General features: G+C 48.6%; 1 protein-coding gene across 3 annotated transcripts in view; it reads left to right on the top strand.

Moving 5' to 3' along the window:
- The window catches only part of PDE5A (phosphodiesterase 5A), a 118,289-nt gene that overhangs the window by 96,862 nt on the left and 4,792 nt on the right, over nt 1-16,635 (top strand). For all 3 annotated transcript variants that reach the window (XM_037509514.2, XM_037509515.2, XM_037509516.2), the window contains exons 15-20: nt 7,011-7,098; nt 10,465-10,565; nt 12,409-12,486; nt 13,838-13,901; nt 15,274-15,348; nt 16,196-16,279. In XM_037509514.2, the coding sequence (XP_037365411.1) occupies nt 7,011-7,098; nt 10,465-10,565; nt 12,409-12,486; nt 13,838-13,901; nt 15,274-15,348; nt 16,196-16,279 (490 nt within the window). The remainder of the gene's footprint in view (nt 1-7,010; nt 7,099-10,464; nt 10,566-12,408; nt 12,487-13,837; nt 13,902-15,273; nt 15,349-16,195; nt 16,280-16,635) is intronic.

Consider the following 16,635-nt stretch of genomic DNA (forward strand, 5'->3'; position numbering starts at 1 on the left):
CTGGCAGCTGTTTTCTGGCCCAAATTCAAAAAATGTTTGTGTTCAGACTCTTACTTCATTAGATAACTACCAGGAGTTTGTCTTAGAGGGACTAGCCTATGAGCTTTCATTAGAAACCACTGAAGACTAGCTAGGAAGGGGTAGCTTTCCCCCTGGAATGAGAGAAATCATCTGAGCAGGGCTTAGCTCCATCCTGCCTGTTGCTTAGTGCCTGGAGGAGGCCTAGTCCTGCGCTGAGGCCACGTAAGCTGGTGCTCGCGAGCCTGACCGTGCAGGCTACTTGGGTTTGAGTCCTCCCTCTCCACACGGTCGCCATGTGACGAGCTCCTTCCGCCATCATGGTGTCGTGTGAGTCGTGAGAGAACACACGCCCGCCCGGTCCAGGGAGGACGCCTGGTGTGGGCTTCCGTGAAGGCAATCTCAGCTGCAGGCCTCACCCTCTCCTCATCAGGAGCCTGCTTTGTGCTGATGTCGAGAGGGAGGTCCTCTTCAGAACCATCTTTGGGGCTCCCGTAAGTGACCTTTGTAGTGACATATGAGATGGGAGATGGACATCCATCCCTTCTCGTCAGATTTCTGAGCCACTGTGACTTTTCGGGCATTTTTCTTGCAGCCATGTGACCCAAAAGGCTGTATTTTAATGGCAAAACCTCTTAGGCCTAGGCGTTGTTTTAAGCACAGAAGCGATTCAACAAATGCTAGCGCTCGTGAGGAAATCCCAGATGTCGGGTATCTGCGGGGAATTTCAGAACATGCTCTAATCACATTCGCTTTATCTAAATAAACAAAAAACCTCATGTAAAAAGAATGGTGGCGATGTAGCCCCCGTGTCCTCTGCTGCCCTTCGATGGGAAAAGATAGCCAGCTCTTGCAGAGTGGAGGGGACCGGCTGTTTCCTCCTTCAAATCTAACATTTTGGAGAACTGACTGGGTGACACGTCCTTTGTCCCCTGTGTTTTGTCATGTGATTGTGAGCCAGGCCACACATTGACTTGGGAACACTTAGGAAAGGGACTGAGGGCACGAAAAGATGGATAGCACAGAGCCAGCGGAGCGGGGCCTGCAAATGCATGCTGGTGCTGGGCAGTCTGGCCATGCAGGCTGACGTGGGTTCGAATCCCTGCCCACCCGAGACCCGGACATGACATTGTGGTCCCTGCATCGTTTGTGTGCAGATGGCTCAAGACGCCTAGTGCCCTGCTTTCGAGTGAAAAAAATACTCAGCTATTTTTTTCCTCCTTTGTTTATTTAAAAAATAATTACCCAGAAAAACATCTGGAGAAACGTCATCTTCTCTTCAAAAAAAAATGTCCTGGGAAAAAGTTATAGACTGCAGAATCGCGCTTTCACACACCACAAGGAGGACTTCTACAAGTAATAATAACCTAAAAAAAAAAATTACAGACGTTTAGAGATTTTTATTCCTTCCTACATCCCTGTGGTTTCAGTAGAGGAAACCAAGAATTTTCCGGGGATGTTTCTATTTTTCTTTCCTTAGTTGGAAAGGAGCGATACGTCAAGTAGGATTTTCTTAAACAGGAGACTCTTGGGAGGATACCCAGTTCCATAAACATTCCCATATAAAGGACTAATTTCTGGAAAGGTGTACAGTGTCCAGACCTCGTCAGATACTCAAACAGCAGATAAAACCAAAACAGTGAAGGAAGGCGCAGAACTAAGAATAATACATCAAAAAGAGAACAGCCCTCGGGGGTAACACAGCTAGGAATTGAAATTCGGTCATTCGCTCCTCTTAAACTTCTTTTCAGAAAATTAACTTGATGTAAGTGGCTCCTAGTGCAGGAAACTTTTTTGCAATTCATTATTGGTTTCTTTTATTCCTGGATTAGCAAGACGGCTGTTATGAGGGATAACCCAAGGATGCTATGAAATATTTGGGAGACGAGGTCACTCTTTGTGCTTTCTTTTCCCACAAGGTTGGACAAAGCGTGACCAGATAGTTGGTGAATTCTTTTTTTTTTTTTAATAATAAATTTTATTTTTATATTCCCCATACAATTGCAGCCCCCCCATTCTGACCCCAATCCCTCCCCTCCCACCCCCGCCCCCCTAAAAGTGTCTCTGGTTCGTAGTTTTTTGTTGATTTTGATTTTCACTTTCTTATAGTTATTCGTTTTCCTGGTCCCTTATTTAAGTTTTCTAGATTCCTGCTATGAGTGAGACCATCCGGTATTTTTCTTTTTCTTTCTGGCTTATTTCGCTGAGCATGATCCCTTCCAGCGCCATCCATGTTGCTGCAAATTGCATGTGTTTATCTTATTTGAATGCTGAGTAATATTCCATGGTATATATGTACCACATCTTCTTGGTCCAGTCATCTATTTTTGGGCATTTGGGTTGTTTCCAAAGCTTAGCTATTGTAAACAGTGCTGCTATAAACATAGGGGTGCAGGTGCTCTTTGGAATTGATGTTTCTGTGTCCTTTGGGTAAATACCTAGGAGTGGAATTGCTGGATCATATGGAAGCTCTATGTTTAGTAGGTCCAGAAATCTCCATACAGCTTTCCACAGTGGTTGGACCAGTTTGCACTCCCACCAACAGTGCAGAAGAGTTCCTTTTTCTCCACACCCTCGCCAACATTTGTTGTTGCTAGTTTTTTTAATATGTGCCATTCTCACTGGTGTAAGATGGTATCTCATGGTAGTTTTGATTTGCATTTCCCTGATGACAAGTGATGTTGAACATTTTTTCATATGTCTGTTGGCCATTTGCATTTCCTCTTCAGAGAAGTTTCTTTTTAGCTCTTCTGCCCATTTTTTAACTGGATTCTTTTCTTTGTTGTTGTTAAGTCTCATCAGCTCTTTGCAGATTTTTGTGATCAGTCCTTTATCATTAGTGTTGGGTGCAAAAATGTTCTCCCAGTTGGTGGGGTTTCTCTTTGTTTTTGTTATTGTCTCTTTTGAATTCTTGTTTTAAAAATAGGGCCGTAATAGGAACAAAATGGTTGAAGCAGAGACATCGCCTAGAGAAAGCGTAATGGTGACATGGAGGTTCCTTGTGGAAATTTCCCACATTAGGTGCACAGTGACTATAAGGGGACTGTCGTGGATGCTTTTTTTTTTTTTTTGGTTCGATTGAGGTTTGGTGTTTTCAAACACAATTACCGTGCAGTTACCCTACATTTTAGACAGATGGCACTTGGCAAGGCAAAAGGAGTGTTACAAGGTGTAAGATGTGTTTGCTCTTATCGAAGAATCTTCCTAGTCTCATGAAACAGGTGGTCACAGCTCAGGGAAGTGCCCAGTCAGTTCTGAGCTGCTCAACTACATGGGCTGTACATGCTCAGAAGTGATGGTCGCTTCTCTGACCGGAACCAGAGACTCTCAGGGACCAGGAATGAAAACTGAAAGGATGAACAAGCTATAACACCCTTTTGAGCCTGCTGTGAAACAACGTGGTGTGTTTAGATATGTTCTGGTGAAGACACAGCCACTGTGGGCAATGAAGATGTTGTTGAGGGGGGACATTCCAAAATGGAGGTTCAAGGTCAGTGGGGGAGACAAGAGAAGCCGGGTGACTGGTGAAACCACAGTGGCTGGAGATAATGTCCAGGGTCCAGGGTATTGGCACAGTAATGGAGCCTTTGAGGGAATCACAAGCCCGAATGGATGAGTGATGTGTGTGCTTCTGGAAGGCGGGAGGAGAATGGAAGAGCATTGGCAATGGGGTGATGATAAATAGGATAGCGCCAGAGGTAAAATGATAAAGTGAAAGATGTTTTCAAGATTGAGTAAAACCTAGATGAAAGCCCTTTCTGGCAGCCGCTGTCAGACCACATGGGTAGGTTCCGGGACAGTGGTCTGTGTAGGCCCTTCTGCTGTGTCAGGGGGAGCAGGCAGAGCAGCGGTGGAGGCCTGCGGGGCTCTGCGCGACTCACCAGGGTAGCAGAGACAGCCCAGGAGCCACAGCTGGTGAAGTTCAAACTGGGGCTGAGACTGTTAGCCAGAAAGGAGATGATCCGTGGCAGATCTGGAGGACTTGAGAGACCGGAGACCTGACAGTGGATTCAGTGGAAGTTCAGTTAGTCGGAATGCCAGTAGCTCACAGTTAACCCTGAATATGGCCCCCGTTGTGGGGTAGAGTTTCTGGACTCCTGGGCTGCTCTGCCCTGGCATCCGCCTGTCCCTCCAGAGAGGAACCAGCGATCGCAGGACAAGAGGAAGTGCGGGGGGTCGTGTGGATTCCTCTTCGTCACTCTCACAGGGGTGGGATGCTCCTGCTGCGGTGGTTTAAATGGCCACACACGCGGAGGCGAGGGGCCTGCGTTGGAAAGCGCAGAAAGCAGCAGGATACAAAATGCACTGGATTCCATGAATAGTTTGGTACACAGGAAATGTGGGGTATTTGTCACCCTTTCGTGGATGCGTAAATCTGTATTTTTAGAATGTCAGGAAAGGCAGACGCGCGTCGTCTGCATTCATCTCTCGCCCGAGCCAGGAATGGTCTCTAATGTGAACCAGTCCTTTCTGCGTCGTCTGAAGCCTGCCGTGCGTGTTGGGCGTCCGGGCGTGCGCACCCTCCGGGCTGTGCGGTGGCTCCTGACGAGGTTGGGGGGCGGGTCGTGAGCCCCTGCGCTTGGGGAGGACAAGGCGCGCTTGGGTGCTGGCCCGGCCCTGCCCTTCACACCGACCTTGGACACAAGCCATAATCTCCCTGAACCTTGGTCGCCTCCAGGCAGAAATGCCGCTCGGAGAGCGTCTCAGCCTGGGTCCCGCGGAGGCCGAGCCTGACCGCAGAGGTCCCTGGGCCTGTGCCCCCAGGAGCCGGGTCAGGCTGGAAGGAGCCGGGCAGGAGGGGGACGGCCACCGGCAGAGCTCAGGGCTCAGTGGCGCCTGTGTCTCGAGGAGTCTCAAGAAGGGAGACCTGCAGCAGCAACCCTCCGAGGAGGCGGCACGGAGCCCAGGTCATGCCCTGCACATCCTCAGCCTGTCCTCACAGGCGGGGCAGGCCGTGGGGCAGAACCGCAGGCAGAGGGGGTGTGCCCCGAGGGCCTGGCTCCTGGCGGTGGCTCATCCAGGCGTGAAACCAGAGACCGAGTCAGTGGCTGCAGTGAAGGGGACTGAGGGTTCTATGGGGTGACGGGAAGCGTCCCATACGGGACTGAAGTAGAAATTAAACACGACCTGCTGAGCACAGGTAGTGACTGATGAGCTTTAGGCCCCAGCAAATTCTCCTTGTGATCAGGGACATTGTTATGTGTGTCAAAGGCAACAGATGAAATACTCCAGAAGCTTTCCCTCCTGTAAGTGAAGGTGATGAGGAAAGCCCCTGTTGTTGGGTTAAGGCTCCTTCAGTCTACCGAGGGGCTAGTGTTGCCGCACTGGAGTCTGGGATACACAGCCAGATCCAGAAGGAGGTTCATTGATTGTCTCTCTCCTGGGCTGGCTGTCTTCTCTGTCTACCGTATGCCTGGATCATCTCATCCCTTCCCGTGGCCGGGACCACCACCTGCATGGCGCTGTGTTCCAAGTCTTTCTCCAACCTAGACCTGCGTTCAGCCTATTGCACCCACTTGGGTGTATCGAGGCACCTTAAAACTAACAGAGCCAGCACTCAGCTTGTCATCTGCCCGTCTCCTATCCGCTGTCCCCAGTCAGTCGCCTTTTATGTGCCAGGCCAGGAAATGTCACGGCAGGAAGTTGGCATTTGTGCTTACCCTTCACCTCACTCATGCCCGCTAGATCCCAGCGTCAGGATAGTCAGTTCCTATCAAATCGACCCCCTCAAGTGCTCGGATCATTTTGCTTCTTTGCATGTGAGCTGTGACTGCTCCACCCCCAGGCTGCCTCTGATCCGTTAGAATTTCCCCGGGAGTCTCCTAACCCACTAACCCCCCTGCAACCTGCATGCATGTGGTCTCGGGTCCAACAAAATGAAATCCTATGTCACTGATCTCCTTTTATTCCTTACCTTCCCATTGTCCACTGGTCAGCACGGTCCCTGAAGGCTCATTCCGTAGTAAACATGGGAGGAGCAAACAAGGAGTTCATTCGGGAGAGGTTACAAGACGGAGTGACAATTGGGAGCCCACAGTATTGCTGGGAAACAGCAGGAATAGATGTGCTCACCTGCCCCCTGCATTTTCCTTTTACTGCTTTTGGTTGCCCTTAAGCATCACTCACTTTGCAGTATTTCTTTGGACAATTTGGGGAGCACCTGTATCTTGAACAAACGACAGTGGAAGGCTGGCTCCTGCAGCACCATAGAGCACGAAACCAGCTGTATCACCTACCACTGCGCGGGGTGTGCAATTCCTGAACTTCTCTTCTGTAAACTTGGGGAACGGGGACTGTCAGGTACATGTTGTTTCTCTTGTAAAGAATGGTAGAAATTGTGTTTGCAGCTGTGGAGGTGGAGCGCTGCCTTGTTCCTGCTGCAGCACTTGACCCGTAACTGTCCTCTTGGCCCGGCCAAGCCAAAGCTCTGCTTCCCTTGTATCCTGGACACAAACCACCTGGATCCCACATGGGGAAGTTGCTCTGATGCAACGAAATCCTCCCTGGTCTTCCAACACTCACACCACCGAGGGCCGGCTAGCTGATGCTTCCCTTCTGTGGGGGCGCGTGACCCCAGGCTCAGCACGCCTCCAAGGGAGAGCTAGCCTGCAGATCTGTTCCCGGTTTTAAATTAAGTGGAATTCTGAAATGGAAAATCTTACTGGTACAACTGGTTTTGTTTTTCACATTTAGAGAAAATCCCTCGTTCCTTTTCCTCCTGCTATTTGCATCGCTGTCAACACCAAAGAAGTTGTTTTGACTTTGAACCAGCTGCAATTATGGGGGTATTTGAAAACAATTGACAGCCTCCTAATGCCTTACCCAGAGATGACTTCCTCTTGTCATCAAAAGGAAAGACATGTATGAGCTGGATTAGTCCTTGAAGGGCAGCCTCTTTATCAGTTAACTCATAAGCAGAAGAAATTGATCAGCTAACACATTGAGCGAAATGATTTTTTATTTTTTTCTTTGTTCAACAAAACCACTTTCAGAAGCGAACATCCGCTCGCCCAGCTCTACTGCCATTCCATCATGGAGCACCACCACTTTGACCAGTGCCTGATGATTCTCAACACCCCGGTAAGCACCTAATTTGTGGCTGTGGAATGTTAAAAGAGCTTTATAGATTCAGTTTTATTTTTAAGTTTTGGATCTATTCCCAGCATCATAAATTCTTGAGCACGCTTTATTCCTTTTTCGGTAAGGAAGGCAAAGCCAAACATTGGTGATCTTTACAGCCTCCCTCCTCTGGACAACCAAAACTGTCTCAGTGGTGTCTGATTAGGGAAATTTGGTTTCTATTTGGTTATTCCAAATTAGAGACAAAACCCCTGGTATTTTATGGCTCTCGGTGGATTCTAATCTTTTTTCTTTTTGGGGGGGGGTTTAAATGAAGTGGATTATGCAGTTCTCAAGTTTGCTTTCACAAGGCAATGGCACCATTTGTTTTTACTGAGACTTCTGACCACTTGCAAAATGCTTTGTTAAGGAATGAAGGAATGAAGCTATTTAACATCTCAGAAATGCATATTTATCAACATAAGCAAGCATGTGCTATACATATTTGTGTTAGAGAAAATAAGATGAAAATAATGAACTCCAAAACATCCACAGTGGTTGCCTTTCTAATCATTAACACTTTTCATCATTGGTATTTTGGTTTGTTCATATTGTATGCATGAATTACCTTTTTTTTTTTTTAAAGATGTATTTATGCATACAAGAGCTGGGGTACAGGCCAGAGGGGTGGGGGTGAAAGGAGTCATGAGAGACAGAGCAGGGAACAGAACAGGCAGCCTGACTGAAATACACTGCTGAGGGGAGCAGCGGGCGAGACAGGAGAGGTCTGCTGCGCCATGTGGGTAGCTCCCTGGCGGGGATGGAACTTGTGCTGCAGTGGCTGTAGATAGCTTCGTAGGTTGTGTCTTAACCCCTTGCGCCCCCAGGGAGGCCCCTGAATTACCTTTCTAATAAGAAAAAATTAAAAGTTTTAATACCGGGTTGAACAAAGAGAACACGCAGGGTAGACCCTTACAGCAGTTTTAGTCCCCAGCGTCGCGTTCTCCTAGTGCAAGCTCCTGCCCCATGTCCTAGAAGAAAACTCCTGTGTCTATGGATTTTCTGGTCCTTTTTCACAAGTAAAAGCCAACTAGTTACTGTAGTTCCCCAAATAAGTTACCGTCCTGAATTTGGAAACCCTGGTGTCCCGTCCTGGGTGACAGCTCAGATGTTGAACTGGCCTTGAAGGTGCCGGTTCCCCCGGCCTGCCCTGGGTGGCGCCTTTCTTCCCCGGCTGTGTTTCTTCTCTCCGCTTCCTCCGCCTCAGCCATGTGGCTCCTCCTGGCCCACGTGGAGAGAACTGGAAAGGAGAACAGAATAGGTGCGATGGGGTGAGCTGCCTCCACAGCAGCTCCCAGGGCGCCCCGGAGGTGTCGAGCGAGCAGAGTTCCGTCCCGTGCCCTGACCACAGCCCAGGGCCTCCTCGTGGGCTGCTCCCCGACAGTCCCTCTGCAGGAGGAGCAGCTCTGTGTGCTGCGGCTCCCTCCTCTGCTCCCGGAGAGCTGACCGTCCACCTCTGGTGCCTTTCCTTGAAGGTCCTTTTGCCCTCCCTGGGGTGGGGCAAAAGGACTGGGCAAAAGGACTGGTGGTGAACGGGACTGGGCTTCAGTGGACTCCACGCCTCCCAAACTCAGGATGCAGCCCACACCCTGCAGCAGCACCCGCTGGCTGTCACCTGTGGAGAAGGGGAGGCTGCCGCTCCTCTCCCTACACGCCCCGGGTTTGGGGGGGAGGGGCGAGTCACCCAGCCAGTTCCTCACACACCTGCCTTTGCTCTAGTGCGAGGTGACTGCTCAGTGCGCATCAGCTCAGGGGGGTCAGTAGGGAGCCCAGCATTTCCACTCGGTTGTCTGTGTGCGTCTTTCAAGTCTGCAGAGGCAGACGGTCACCTCCAGCTGTACCAGGAGAAGGTCATTTTGTGCTTGCCTGGGAAGGGGCCGGGCTCTGAGTGTGCTGCCCCACTAGTTTCCTGTAAACCATGTGCTTCTGTGTGGAGTTGTTCAGAACCAAGCCTTGCGAGCACCACACATGTGTAGGTCATGTTACCAGCAGCAAGTCAAGACTTGCCTCAGGATTGGCCAGGTCTGTGCTCCAGCTAAAACTTGTGTTTTATTTACTCTCCCAGGCAGTGTGTAATAAGCTGACTTGCTTAAAAGCACATTTAACAGTATCCTACTGGGCCTCTCTCTGTTAGGACGTAGGGAACGTATTACTATGCAAGGACTCGGGCTGTGTGTCAGGCCGCAGGGCCCGTCTGTGTCACGCGTCTCGTAAGCGCGGACGCGCACAGGAATGCGCCGCTCTGCCGTCATTAAAACAAAGTTAACAGCAAACGGACGTTTCCTTTTCCACTTGAAATGGTTGTTTCACAATAAGTAAAAGTATCACAAGGTATTTTCTGAACAGTTTTCTGTTCGGTCCAGAACCTGAAATGACTGACTGCCATGAGACCATGTTCATGGGTGAGCACTGGTTACCATCAACGTTGCAACCAAGGAGGCCTCGGTTAGATGCGGGCCACGTGCCGGTGTCCAGTCACCCTTTAGCCAGGTTCAGACTCGTCCTGCCATCCTCAGCAGTGGCCTGTCTTCGGACAAATCCTTTGTCTGCAGGTCCAATTCCCGAGCCTCTGGAGTTTTTCTTGGCCCTAAAATTTAGGAGGCACAGCTGGATCACACTCCAGATGTTGTGTTGCGTATCGTGCGAGTATCCATGTAGTTTCACTTAGTTTAAGCCTAGAGGGCCACTCCGTTTTAAGTTAGAAGCTGGAAATGAACAGTGATGACATAGGAGAACTTTGCATAATCTGCCCATGCATTTATGTCTGTATTAAATAATCTTCATAGATGCTTCAGCCCTTGCTTTTTTCCTACTGCCAGTAACTATGCCCCTGACTCCTGCCTGTTGCCCATGTATGTTAGCAAGTGCCTGAGGAATGCAGGGGCCTCAGCATTAAAAGTAAATAAGGGGGCACCCAAAATGTTAAATTGTAGAAGCCATTGAGAAATGGTTTTCTAATTAGTCGTTCGGAAGTGTCACCACCAGATTCTTCAAGGCCATTTATTTGACTTTGGTTTCTCCAAGTTTCCCTTACAAGAGTTCACCTGCCTGCAGGAAGGAGATATAATGATCTGGCTTCAGGCCTGAATGAAGGCCTGGAGAGTGTGAGAGCTGGGAAAACTGCATCCCCGGGCATGGGAGCCCTTCTGCAGCAGTTGCTCTTACAGGGAAGGTTACGTCGGGTGGCTGCTTGAGCGCATGTTCCCCACATCCACAGGTTCAGAATGCGAGGCGTGCATTTCAGATGTGACTATACTTTCAGGTTTTGTTCTTGCTGGCAGTTTCTCCAGGTGGAGTGCTAATGGTGGTTTTCTTTTTCCGATGAAGGGCAATCAGATCCTCAGTGGCCTCTCCATTGAAGAATACAAGACCACGCTGAAAATAATCAAACAAGCTATTTTAGCTACAGACCTAGCGCTGTACATCAAGTAAGTGTCCAGGAATACCCGGAGATACCCAGGTCTTGGGGGAGTGTTCGCCTGGGTTTAGACTGCAGATCCACACAGGGGCATTTTAGATTGTAAGGACATGCTGTTTATTTCAAACGCTGGAGCATTATCTTAAACAAAGCCAGAAAGGCTACTCTTTTGGCTTACTTACTGATAGAAACTCTAGAACAGTTATTTCTGATGTTATTAATCAACTTCTGTGTCTCTGAAGCTGTGTGCGCCCCAGACTTCCTCCCTGCTGACTTGTCCAGGCCCCTCGCTCTTGATCCTGTGTGTTAACCCAGGCAGGAAAAATTGCTGAGTGACAGACAAGACGCTTTTGCTCCTTATTACTTGATTTTGGTAGAAGAGTATTAAATACAGAACTCTGGAGTTGCTGATGGAGAAACTAGAGTGTGTTAGAGTACACTGAGGATGTGCATGCGCTGCATAATTCAGTTGTCTTTCTAAAAGTTAGGCTGGACCTTGCTGCCATCGGGCAGGCCGTGGTCCCCTCCCCACATGCAGACGGAGGTCTTGGCTACATGTGTGGGAGGGACAGGAACCAGGCCATCCCCCTCGTGGCTGCCCAGGACTTCTGTACAGGGATCCCTGCCCATGGTTTACATCCCTTCGTAGAGGAAGTGGAAACATACACAAAACCGCACAGCAGAGAGCCACTCTTGTACATTTAAAAGCAAATTTTATTGCCTTTGTTGGATCTTGGAGCACTTCACAGATAATAAGAGTGTGAGGAAACAGGGTGAACTTTAGGTTAAGCAAAACATTTGGAGAAGAGGGATGGTTGACATTCTCAGAATTTGAAAATATCTGCCACTGCAAAGCCTTCCCAATCCTTCCAGGACACAAGGGTCTCTCCTCTGAGCTCTTAGGAAACTCGCTTTTCCTTTCTAGAGCTCAGTCACATGTGGTCAGTTCTGTCATAAACCAGTTTTTCACACGATGCTCTTGTGTCGGGCTAGATTTTATTTTTTTTAAAGATTTATTTATACATACATGCACTGGGTACAGTCAGAAGCGCGGGAGGGTGAGAGAATTCACCAGAGCCAGAGCAGGGAGCAGAGCAGGCAGAAGGACCGAAGTACACTGCTGAGGGGAGCAGCGGGCGGCAGGAGAGGTCTGCGCGCCATGTGGGACCCTCCTCTGGTGGCCGGGGAGCATCCGGGGATCGAACCAGCACTGCAGAGGCTGCGGGCAGCTTCGCAACCCAGCGCTCAACCGCTGCGCTTCCGGGGAGGCCCTCTGGCTAGATTTTAAATACTGAAAAGAGCAGCTCCCAACTTCTGTCTTCTGACTTGCACAGGTGTTTGCAAAGAAGGTGTTCACGGCACACTGAGTGAATTAGTGCACTTGGTCTTTCGCTGCTTCAGAAGCACCTCACAACCTTATTCTGACAGAGTAATTATTATAAACATGTTTTATCCTATACAAACAAGGCCTGTTAAGTTGAAAGTGAAACCAGGTAGATCTTGTGCCATCATTTAAAATTTTGAAGTCACTCATGACATCAAAATGTTATTCCAGCTTCATTTTCTAAAACATAATCAGGTTATAAAAATCAGCTACCATTGTTTATAGACTATAGTTAAAAGTAGGTGAGGTTTAATGTTTTATCCCAAGAAAATGGTAGAAGGCCAGAAAGTGAGGTACTAAAGATTTTCAAGTGGTGATTTTGCTGTTGGGCTCGCTGAAGTTGGGGGTGGGGGGGGAAACACATTAGATGTTTCTCCCCCCAAATTTGCTCCATGCGTCTTAGTAGCCCAGAGAGACGCAAGCCTGCAGACTACTGACTCATAACCACTCAACTTTTTTTTTCTTCAAGGAGGCGAGGAGAATTTTTTGAACTTATAAGAAAAAATCAATTCAATTTGGAAGATCCCCATCAAAAGGAGTTATTTTTGTAAGTAGGCATTACTGTGCTGCAAGTGTAAGTGTTGCTGCCCGATTGAGTCTGTGTCTGTCCGACTTTATGGCCATAGCTTGTTAACAAGATGACAGTCTTGGGGGTCTCAGACTTCTCCAGTGGTCAAAGGGCTGATGGGGATACTGACCGAAAAGACAGCGCAAATTCAGGTGAATAAATCCCTCCTTGGTCCTAGAAGGGCCGTTAAAATGCAGTAGAATATTAGAGCCAGGCTGGAGGGCCGCTTACTGCCCTTTCCAGTTCTTACAGCAGAAGAGCTGTGAGCCCCGCCTAGCGATGGTGGGGCCAAGATGTTGGCTGTGCAGAGTGTCCTCGTGAATGAGGGCAGAGTATGTGGAGATTCCTACCTCCCTCACCTGTACCTTGGGCCTTCTCTTCTCTGTACCATGCCTTTGTCATGACAAGACTGGGTCAGTGAGACAGAGCACAGGCAACAGGTTTTCTCAGGAGAAAGAAATATCTTATTTCCAAGTCTGGTGTGTGCTCAGTTGTCCTCACAGCTGAGGTGTGTGAACTGGGGACCAGGTCATGACCCACACACCTGGTTGTTGTTACCCCCGGCTCTGGTAGGTACCCTATCTTTCAGAGAACACGCTTTGGTTGGATTTCCCTGGAGAGACACCTGATGTAGTACTTTACCTTGAGTGTTTCTCTGTTACCTTAGTGGCCTTTTTGCCTATCTCTTCAAATAAATTAAAAAGATTAAATGGCCAATACTTGGATCTGACAGGAGAAAACCCAGAGGTAAAGGTGGATTCATTTTCCTGGGGCAGTTTGGGTACTTACAGATTCTGGAGCACTCGTCACTGTCCCCGGAGCCCTGCATGGTCCTCACTTCTCTAAGGGGCTGGGGAAGAAAGCACGCGGTCCTCTTTCCCTTGTCACCTCTGGCTATGCTATTTCATACTGCAAAGGCTTTTCACATGAAAGACACTACATGTGATGAGCAAATTGGGACACCTAGCATAATTCTCTCTTGGGAAGTTATTCAGTATCTGGTGCCATCTTTTAACTATTAGTATTCAACATATACTGTCACTGAGAACTGATAATCAAGGTGGCAAAGTAATAGGCAAATTTTTGCCAAGAGGTTAATAATTTCTCCCATTGAGCCAGGGTAGCATGACATGAGGAAGCCTGAAGTGCAGTTCTAGTATCTCAGTGGCTGATAAACACAGTGGCCCACTGGGATCACTGGACCAGCTGTGCTGTATATAAACTTGGTCTTTATAAGCTGCCATCCCCACGTGGTCTCATTGGAATGACTTACCCTGGATGTGTGTCTGTGTGAGAGTTAAAGGGACTATGGCCTTGTTTCCCCCAACAGAGCGATGCTGATGACAGCTTGTGACCTTTCTGCGATCACAAAACCCTGGCCTATTCAACAACGGGTATGTTGCTTAGTGATGATGAAAGTGATCGTTAAAAGGTTAAACTAAGTCACTTTGACAGGTAACTTCTGAAATATTTGTGGTTTTTTTTTTTGTTTTTTTTTTTTGGTGGGACCCTCACCAGCGGCCGGGGAATGAACTGGTGCTTCAGAGGCTGTGGGCAGCCTTGCAGCCCAGCGCTCAACCACTGCGCCACATGGGGAGGCCCTATTTTTGGACGTTTTAATCTGATTTTCAAACAGTGCCACAATGACATAATTGGGCACAAATAGGTTTCCTTTGTGAGCTACTAGCACTTGATCAGATAAATTGGAAACCCATCCTAAGTTGACTATAGCTGAAGTGGAGGACCACATGCCTCCACAAAACGCTGGCCACACAGTGCACCATGGAGCACTGGCTTGGAGACTCCAGAATACACCACTGGAAAGGAGCAAGGTTCCTTCCAGGATGGAATTCTGAGACAGGAAAGGTACAAAAATTAGCCCAGAAATCTTGTTTGTTTGTGCAGAGAGCAAGAAACTAGGAAAGGCCAAAGGTGTGGTCAGAAGAACAGAGAAAGCCAAATTAATAAGGACTCGGAGGCCAAAATGGAACCACTGAGCTTCAGTAAACGCAGTGAAGTACGTTCAATGTTTCCATCCAAGAGTTCAAAGTAATTATGAAAATACTCAATCTTTGGGTGGCCATCTTTCCTAGATGCTTAAGAATCAGGCTGATTTTTGAAACAGCAATTAGAGAAAGCATTTACTTACATGAATTGTGCTTCTGCATAACTGAATAATGGACATGGGGAACTTTATTTCAACTATGAGGGAAATAGGACTGCTTACTTGATAACCATTTTTGCAGCCGCTCTGCCTTCCCCCCCCCCCCTCCCCAATTAACGATGCTAAGCAGAGAGGCAACTGGGCATGACACGGCTGGTGACGGGGTAAAGAAAACCTAATCTAACCGGGCAGCTAGTGCGCATGCCCAGTGCGTGGAAGGTTAGGGCAGATGCCAACAGGGACGCAGCCAGCAAACCCGGTGTGAACTGCAGGGTAAACACCCAGTTTCCTCGACAGCAGCAAAGACTAAGGACAGTCTTTAAGCAGGGAGAAGAGGATGCTGTAGAGCGAAAGGATCTTGAAAGGTGGGGGTGGGTCTCCACATGCAGCTGCGCCCACAAGGCTTCCAGCTTAGGGGATCAGCAAGTCCAGCCTTTGTGAGTGGACGCGTATTTCAAGCGAAAGAAGTGTCGTTTCTTACCCCCTTTCCTACTTTAACCTACTAATGTGGTCAAAAGCGACAGCCGTCATAGACCGTCGTACCCTCAGGCCTCTGGGGTGACGTGCTTCATTGCCGAGGCTCCGTCTGTGGTCTGTTGCAGATAGCAGAACTTGTAGCGAGTGAATTTTTTGACCAAGGAGACAAAGAGAGAAAAGAACTCAACATCGAGCCTGCGGTAAGTGTGCGCTTTTCCAGTTAGAACTACTTGAATCCCTTTTATATTGTAGGGCTTCAGTGTAAAAAAAAAAAAGTGCTTCATCATGTCATACCCACATTTTTTGTTCATTCTTTTTTCATTGAGGTGTAGCCATTTTTCACGTTTGCAGATCCTCTTGCACACCTGACTTGTAGCGAGTCCCTGACGTAGCCGTGGCCGCAGCTCACCCAGCTCTTGGTGTCTGCGCTGCCGTCCTCAGCCCGCACAGAGCTTCCACAGGGCTTTCATCCCTCCTGCCTTTTCACATGTGTCTGAAAGACAAGAAAATGATTATTCCCACACTGTCTTTTGGAATGAGTGTTTGTGGCAATGAGCACAGTTGTTTTGTCTTTCCAATTCTAACGGGCCTCTGCGGAGCTGTGGTGAAAAGGGAGCTGGTCAGGAGAGGCCCCTCCGCTCAGCCACGTTGATTCTGGGTTAGGTCGGGGCTCGTGCAGCAGCTCAGAGCTGGTGGGAAGCAGAGTGACGGACACGGCTAAGGGTGAAGCGGCTTCATTTCCAACAAGCATTGCCAGTGGGCTGCTGGGTACTCAGGCGCGAGTGCTTTGGAATAAGCTCCCTGTGTGGAACAAATGTGACCCGGGGGCTTTTTCCCAAAGCTGGGGCCACATCAGTGGACAATTCATAAAAAGCCCCTGTGTTCTTCAGAGGCACCCCCACTCTCCAGGGCACAGACCCGAGCTCGCTATGTGGGCGGGGAGCGCGCAGGGGCCTCGCCCGGCCGACCAGGCACGCGTCTTTTTAGCACCGCTTTGCCCAGGGTTCTCTAAGTGCATGCGGGTCTCTCTCTGCGTTTTGTTTTCAGGACCTCATGAACAGGGAGAAGAAAAACAAAATCCCCAGTATGCAAGTTGGGTTCATAGATGCCATCTGCTTGCAACTATATGAGGTATTTATGAAAATTACTACATTTATTAAAACTGTTGTGAATGTAAAGCAAAAGGGAATGGAGGAGATGAACACCCGGCATATGTTGCTCTGTCAGGAAACGAAAACAGCAGGATTGTTTCTTCTGCTGATGAACATGTTATTTGCTGTTTCTCAAAAACTTCAGGTCACCCATGTCACTGCTTAGGGAAAGCTGTCTGCCAGGTTCCAGAAAGCTCTGTGTTGTCAGTGTGGCTTTAATGTTTTTAAGAAAGTTTTGAAAATAAAGAAAGGTTGCTGATTGCAGGTGCCCATTTCTGTACACCTGCTGGCTGTTCTTCCTGAAACATCCACTTAGTAGCGTAGATGTTAACAGAG

This window comes from Talpa occidentalis, unplaced genomic scaffold (genome assembly GCF_014898055.3).
Source record: "Talpa occidentalis isolate TD23 unplaced genomic scaffold, MPIMG_talOcc4v2.1 talOcc4.13, whole genome shotgun sequence".
Lineage (NCBI taxonomy): Eukaryota > Metazoa > Chordata > Mammalia > Eulipotyphla > Talpidae > Talpa > Talpa occidentalis.